The sequence below is a fragment of the Camelina sativa genome, chromosome 3, assembly GCF_000633955.1.
Source record: "Camelina sativa cultivar DH55 chromosome 3, Cs, whole genome shotgun sequence".
Taxonomy (NCBI): domain Eukaryota; kingdom Viridiplantae; phylum Streptophyta; class Magnoliopsida; order Brassicales; family Brassicaceae; genus Camelina; species Camelina sativa.
In genome coordinates, this window is record NC_025687.1 from 144,776 (window position 1) to 152,717 (window position 7,942).

The 7,942-nt window shown below is 40.5% G+C and overlaps 1 protein-coding gene and 1 pseudogene across 1 annotated transcript in view; both read left to right on the forward strand.

Annotated features, from left to right (window-relative positions):
• LOC104778510 lies at positions 29 to 2,502 on the forward strand (annotated as a pseudogene).
• LOC104778513 (ATPase GET3-like) overlaps positions 6,764 to 7,942 on the forward strand; it is a 5,565-nt gene continuing 4,386 nt past the window's right edge. Inside the window, exons 1-3 of the mRNA XM_019242513.1 lie at positions 6,764 to 7,100; positions 7,665 to 7,789; positions 7,883 to 7,938. Of these exons, the coding sequence (XP_019098058.1) occupies positions 6,846 to 7,100; positions 7,665 to 7,789; positions 7,883 to 7,938 (436 nt within the window). The 5' untranslated portion in view covers positions 6,764 to 6,845. The remainder of the gene's footprint in view (positions 7,101 to 7,664; positions 7,790 to 7,882; positions 7,939 to 7,942) is intronic.

Below are 7,942 nucleotides of genomic sequence, written 5' to 3' on the forward strand. Positions count from 1 at the left end.
ATTGGTTTTTTTTTTTTTGGTTAATTAGATTGAAAAGGTTGTCTTGTTTCTTCTGGAACAACAAGGACTGCTCGGACACAGATTATCATCTCTTGGACAACAACGCAATGCAGTTTTTCAGCAAAACAACATATGCGAGCTTGAACAAGGATACAGACAAGTAGGACATGATCTGTTGCGGCTACTCTGTTTCCTTGAGATGAACGCCATTGGTATCCGTAAGATCCTGAAGAAAATTGATAAGCATTTTTACTACAAATTCACAGACTACTACGTCAGAACTCGTTCAAATCACCCTTACTCTCAGCTACAACAAGTCTTCAAGCAAGTGGTAACCATGTCTTTACCTCACTTTCTTCTTTTTTCTTCTACATGCATGTAGTATGACACCTAAACTAAATGCTCCTGTTTAACTTCTCCTTGCAATATATATATGCAGGGTGTTGGAGCTGTTGCTGGGTCTGTTTCTCGCAATCTTGCAGCACTTCAGGACCACCAAGGGATCCATACTTCAATATATGACCAATCTGTTTTATCTAACCCGGTTATCATACAAAACATCTCTTCGCATGCCTAATCAGTTTTTGTCTTTCTGCAGCTGACAACAAGTTATTTTGTTGTGACTAGTAATTTAAGAATACATGTACTGCAGGATGCTATGGTTGATTCTATCAATGCTGCTGTCAGGAAGCTATCAAACTCGACAAGCTTTCTGGAGTTCCTCGGGAAACATGCGTTAATCATATTGGAAGACTCGCCTTCTCTACAAGATCCTGTTGCTGAGGAAAAATTTCATTTTCTGTCCCTGTTCCTGAATTTGGTTAACGCTTTTCTGTATATGGTCAACACCTACATCGTAGTCCCTACGGCGGATAGTTACTCGCTTAGCCTTGGAGCTGCAGCAACTGTTTGCGGTGTGGTGATTGGCTCCATGGCAGTTGCTCAACTGTTTTCTTCAATCTATTTCAGTGCATGGTCAAACAGATCTTATCTTAAGCCGCTTTTGTTTAGCAGCATTGTTCTTATCTTTGGCAACGCATTTTACGCCTTGGCCTATGATATGAACTCTATTGTACTTCTTCTGCTCGGTCGCCTCTTCTGTGGGTAAGTTTCAAGCAATACCAGCGCATTTACTACTCTGCCTATGTTAACACAGTGATTGATTTGTACAGTATATGATCTGTTTTACCTCAGGTTAGGCTCTGCAAGGGTAATAAATAGGCGTTATATAAGTGATTGTGTGCCACTCAAGCTTAGAATGAAGGCTTCTGCTGGATTTGTTAGTGCAAGTGCGCTAGGAATGGCATGTGGTCCAGCGCTTGCCTGCTTATTTCAAACTAACTTCAAGATTTGCAATCTCACCTTCAACGAGAATACATTACCGGGTTGGTTCATGGCGTCGGCGTGGCTGGTATTCTTGCTCTTGTTATGGATATACTTTAAAGAACCTGAGAGAGAGGATGTTGTGCCACAGAAAGGTAATCAGACTTTTCGATATGTTAAATTAAGTGTTCCCTCTGACTTTGCATGTATATATATATATATGCAGGGACTTCAACTTCAAGTTTAGGTACTTTGGATGAAAATATTGTGGCGCCTTTGCTCCATGTGAAGCTAAACAAAAGACAATTTATGAAGATGAGAATTGTGAAGAGGACCGAAAGCCAGTAAATTCAATTATGTCAGCATACCGGTTGCTTTCACCTTCAGTAAAAGTATAATATGAGTTGAGTCTAAGTTTAATTTTCTAATTTAACCAATAGCTAGCCATATGTTGAACAAAGAACACAATGGTGGATCTCCAGGTTCAGCTATTTGTCTACTTCATGCTCAAATATGCGATGGAGATCTTGGTAGCTGAAAGCAGCGTCATCACTAGTTATTACTTTGCCTGGCAAACCAACGCAGTTGCAATCTTTCTTGCTTGCCTCGGCCTAACGGTGCTTCCAGTTAACGTTATAGTCGGACACCACTTCAGCAACATGTTTGAAGAAAGGTAGAACCACTTCACAATATGATTCTAATTCATTAGTTACAATCTACAAAAAAGTACTGTCTGCATACCATAAGGTTTCATTTTGCAAATTAAAGACTTATTTCCAGGCAGGTTCTGCTAGCATCAGAGATGATGTTGTGCATTGGCATTCTCCTCAGCTTCCACATCATTGTGCCGTACTCGGTTCCTCAGTACGTCGCCTCTGCATTCATCACTTTTGTATCCGCAGAAGTGCTTGAAGGCGTGAACTTATCGCTCCTATCGAGGGTAATGTCATCGAGGCTGTCCCGAGGAACATTCAACGGAGGTTTACTATCAACAGAAGCTGGTACGCTTGCTCGGGTCATAGCGGACGGGACCATAACAGTTTCAGGATACTTACCGGAGAAGTGGCTCTTGAATGTTACTTTGCTTCCCTCGTTTCTAATCTGCATCTCTTCCATTGTTGCAACCGCTGTTACTTACAACTCGCTTTACTAAACAAGTCTTATCTACCTACGGTTAAAGATGAGGTGTGTAAATAAGTAATTAACCGACCAAGTTAAAATATCTTCTTTTGCAACGGGATCGGATTTGTATAATTGGGTTTGGGGGCTGATTTTATAACATGGTTCTCTATAAACCGATTTAAACCGAATATATTGCACTAAAAAAAAAGTAAAAAACCATAACCACCAAAGGAACAGATAAAGAGATATCAACAAAACCAACAAAGTGAACCGGGTCGGTTAAGTCTCCTCTTGCATTGCAATTGCAATTGCAAATAATGTACAAACAACAACGCCGAACAAGTCAGCAGCTCTCTATTAATTAGATTGGTAGCGGCGGACGGAGAGAAGAAGGACGAAGCAATCAATAATTTTAACAATGGCGGCGGATATGCCGGAGGCAACAGTACGGAACATTCTAGACCAAGAGTCACTAAAATGGGTTTTCGTCGGAGGTAAAGGAGGTGTCGGGAAGACGACTTGCAGTTCGATTCTCGCAATTTGTCTGGCCAGTGTTCGATCCTCCGTTCTCATCATCTCCACCGACCCTGCTCACAACCTTAGTGATGCGTTTCAGAAGCGCTTCACTAAATCCCCCACTTTGGTTCAAGGTTTCTCTAATCTCTTTGCCATGGTAAAAGCTTTCTCCTATTTTCTTTTATTTTTTTTCCTCTTCTAGATCGTGGTGGAGTTATATGATCTTATGTGGAATTAGGGTTCTCTGATTCAAATTTCAATCTCAATCTGCGTTTTCGTATCTGAATTCGCTCGATTGTTGGATCAATTTTTATGATTGATTGAGATTGATCCCCAACAGTGTTGAGGTTTGGAATTTGCATATCCCCACTCTAATTTTGGGGATTAGGTTTGGAATTTGGATATAAGAACAATTTGTATTCTCTTGGTATGGTTTCTTTCTGGCTAATAGAGCTTTGTTAGGAAATTTTTATATCTAATTGAATTTTGGCCATGATAGATATAGATAGTAAAATTCGAGACTGGTTATGCCAAATTCAAGCAGAGGTTTTATAAAATTGCTGTTTCTTTCTGGTGGTTCCGGATCGCCTCTAATAGACAGGCTTGATGATGAGTTCATGGCTAATCTTCTACGCTTTAAGCTCTTTTGTGTGTCTGTTTCTATGTTACTCACACTCCTTACCTCTTAGAAGTGACTGAATCTTGTGTTTGCTTTTCTCAGGAGGTGGATCCTACCGTTGAAACTGATGACATGGCTGGTCCAGAAGGCATGGATGGTTTATTCTCTGATTTGGCTAATGCGATTCCTGGCATCGATGAGGCCATGAGTTTTGCTGAGATGTTGAAGTAATTTATTACACTCCAAGCCATTTGGTTCTTCTAATAGTTGTCTGTCTCGCATTAACGATGTATTATCACTGACATGTTTATATTCCTTAGGTTGGTGCAAACAATGGATTATGCAACTATTGTGTTTGACACTGCTCCAACTGGACATACTCTCCGCCTGTTACAGTTTCCAGCCACACNCACTTCACAATATGATTCTAATTCATTAGTTACAATCTACAAAAAAGTACTGTCTGCATACCATAAGGTTTCATTTTGCAAATTAAAGACTTATTTCCAGGCAGGTTCTGCTAGCATCAGAGATGATGTTGTGCATTGGCATTCTCCTCAGCTTCCACATCATTGTGCCGTACTCGGTTCCTCAGTACGTCGCCTCTGCATTCATCACTTTTGTATCCGCAGAAGTGCTTGAAGGCGTGAACTTATCGCTCCTATCGAGGGTAATGTCATCGAGGCTGTCCCGAGGAACATTCAACGGAGGTTTACTATCAACAGAAGCTGGTACGCTTGCTCGGGTCATAGCGGACGGGACCATAACAGTTTCAGGATACTTACCGGAGAAGTGGCTCTTGAATGTTACTTTGCTTCCCTCGTTTCTAATCTGCATCTCTTCCATTGTTGCAACCGCTGTTACTTACAACTCGCTTTACTAAACAAGTCTTATCTACCTACGGTTAAAGATGAGGTGTGTAAATAAGTAATTAACCGACCAAGTTAAAATATCTTCTTTTGCAACGGGATCGGATTTGTATAATTGGGTTTGGGGGCTGATTTTATAACATGGTTCTCTATAAACCGATTTAAACCGAATATATTGCACTAAAAAAAAAGTAAAAAACCATAACCACCAAAGGAACAGATAAAGAGATATCAACAAAACCAACAAAGTGAACCGGGTCGGTTAAGTCTCCTCTTGCATTGCAATTGCAATTGCAAATAATGTACAAACAACAACGCCGAACAAGTCAGCAGCTCTCTATTAATTAGATTGGTAGCGGCGGACGGAGAGAAGAAGGACGAAGCAATCAATAATTTTAACAATGGCGGCGGATATGCCGGAGGCAACAGTACGGAACATTCTAGACCAAGAGTCACTAAAATGGGTTTTCGTCGGAGGTAAAGGAGGTGTCGGGAAGACGACTTGCAGTTCGATTCTCGCAATTTGTCTGGCCAGTGTTCGATCCTCCGTTCTCATCATCTCCACCGACCCTGCTCACAACCTTAGTGATGCGTTTCAGAAGCGCTTCACTAAATCCCCCACTTTGGTTCAAGGTTTCTCTAATCTCTTTGCCATGGTAAAAGCTTTCTCCTATTTTCTTTTATTTTTTTTCCTCTTCTAGATCGTGGTGGAGTTATATGATCTTATGTGGAATTAGGGTTCTCTGATTCAAATTTCAATCTCAATCTGCGTTTTCGTATCTGAATTCGCTCGATTGTTGGATCAATTTTTATGATTGATTGAGATTGATCCCCAACAGTGTTGAGGTTTGGAATTTGCATATCCCCACTCTAATTTTGGGGATTAGGTTTGGAATTTGGATATAAGAACAATTTGTATTCTCTTGGTATGGTTTCTTTCTGGCTAATAGAGCTTTGTTAGGAAATTTTTATATCTAATTGAATTTTGGCCATGATAGATATAGATAGTAAAATTCGAGACTGGTTATGCCAAATTCAAGCAGAGGTTTTATAAAATTGCTGTTTCTTTCTGGTGGTTCCGGATCGCCTCTAATAGACAGGCTTGATGATGAGTTCATGGCTAATCTTCTACGCTTTAAGCTCTTTTGTGTGTCTGTTTCTATGTTACTCACACTCCTTACCTCTTAGAAGTGACTGAATCTTGTGTTTGCTTTTCTCAGGAGGTGGATCCTACCGTTGAAACTGATGACATGGCTGGTCCAGAAGGCATGGATGGTTTATTCTCTGATTTGGCTAATGCGATTCCTGGCATCGATGAGGCCATGAGTTTTGCTGAGATGTTGAAGTAATTTATTACACTCCAAGCTAGCTATTTGGTTCTTCTAACAGTTGTCTGTCTCGCATTAACGATGTATTATCACTGACATGTTTCTATTCCTTAGGTTGGTGCAAACAATGGACTATGCAACTATTGTGTTTGACACTGCTCCAACTGGACATACTCTCCGCCTGTTACAGTTTCCAGCCACACTAGAAAAGGGACTTTCCAAGTTGATGTCATTGAAGAGTAGATTTGGTGGCTTGATGACTCAGGCATGTCTATAAGCTTGTGAATTTCAGTTTGCTTGTCCATTGATATTGCTCTTTGGTTTCTTCTTTGGCTGTTTTTTCATGCAACTTGTTGCTAATGCAGATGAGCCGTATGTTTGGCATAGAGGATGAGTTTGGAGAGGATGCTCTGTTGGGAAGACTTGAGGGCTTGAAAGAAGTGATTGAGCAAGTAAATNCTATCGAGGGTAATGTCATCGAGGCTGTCCCGAGGAACATTCAACGGAGGTTTACTATCAACAGAAGCTGGTACGCTTGCTCGGGTCATAGCGGACGGGACCATAACAGTTTCAGGATACTTACCGGAGAAGTGGCTCTTGAATGTTACTTTGCTTCCCTCGTTTCTAATCTGCATCTCTTCCATTGTTGCAACCGCTGTTACTTACAACTCGCTTTACTAAACAAGTCTTATCTACCTACGGTTAAAGATGAGGTGTGTAAATAAGTAATTAACCGACCAAGTTAAAATATCTTCTTTTGCAACGGGATCGGATTTGTATAATTGGGTTTGGGGGCTGATTTTATAACATGGTTCTCTATAAACCGATTTAAACCGAATATATTGCACTAAAAAAAAAGTAAAAAACCATAACCACCAAAGGAACAGATAAAGAGATATCAACAAAACCAACAAAGTGAACCGGGTCGGTTAAGTCTCCTCTTGCATTGCAATTGCAATTGCAAATAATGTACAAACAACAACGCCGAACAAGTCAGCAGCTCTCTATTAATTAGATTGGTAGCGGCGGACGGAGAGAAGAAGGACGAAGCAATCAATAATTTTAACAATGGCGGCGGATATGCCGGAGGCAACAGTACGGAACATTCTAGACCAAGAGTCACTAAAATGGGTTTTCGTCGGAGGTAAAGGAGGTGTCGGGAAGACGACTTGCAGTTCGATTCTCGCAATTTGTCTGGCCAGTGTTCGATCCTCCGTTCTCATCATCTCCACCGACCCTGCTCACAACCTTAGTGATGCGTTTCAGAAGCGCTTCACTAAATCCCCCACTTTGGTTCAAGGTTTCTCTAATCTCTTTGCCATGGTAAAAGCTTTCTCCTATTTTCTTTTATTTTTTTTCCTCTTCTAGATCGTGGTGGAGTTATATGATCTTATGTGGAATTAGGGTTCTCTGATTCAAATTTCAATCTCAATCTGCGTTTTCGTATCTGAATTCGCTCGATTGTTGGATCAATTTTTATGATTGATTGAGATTGATCCCCAACAGTGTTGAGGTTTGGAATTTGCATATCCCCACTCTAATTTTGGGGATTAGGTTTGGAATTTGGATATAAGAACAATTTGTATTCTCTTGGTATGGTTTCTTTCTGGCTAATAGAGCTTTGTTAGGAAATTTTTATATCTAATTGAATTTTGGCCATGATAGATATAGATAGTAAAATTCGAGACTGGTTATGCCAAATTCAAGCAGAGGTTTTATAAAATTGCTGTTTCTTTCTGGTGGTTCCGGATCGCCTCTAATAGACAGGCTTGATGATGAGTTCATGGCTAATCTTCTACGCTTTAAGCTCTTTTGTGTGTCTGTTTCTATGTTACTCACACTCCTTACCTCTTAGAAGTGACTGAATCTTGTGTTTGCTTTTCTCAGGAGGTGGATCCTACCGTTGAAACTGATGACATGGCTGGTCCAGAAGGCATGGATGGTTTATTCTCTGATTTGGCTAATGCGATTCCTGGCATCGATGAGGCCATGAGTTTTGCTGAGATGTTGAAGTAATTTATTACACTCCAAGCCATTTGGTTCTTCTAATAGTTGTCTGTCTCGCATTAACGATGTATTATCACTGACATGTTTATATTCCTTAGGTTGGTGCAAACAATGGATTATGCAACTATTGTGTTTGACACTGCTCCAACTGGACATAC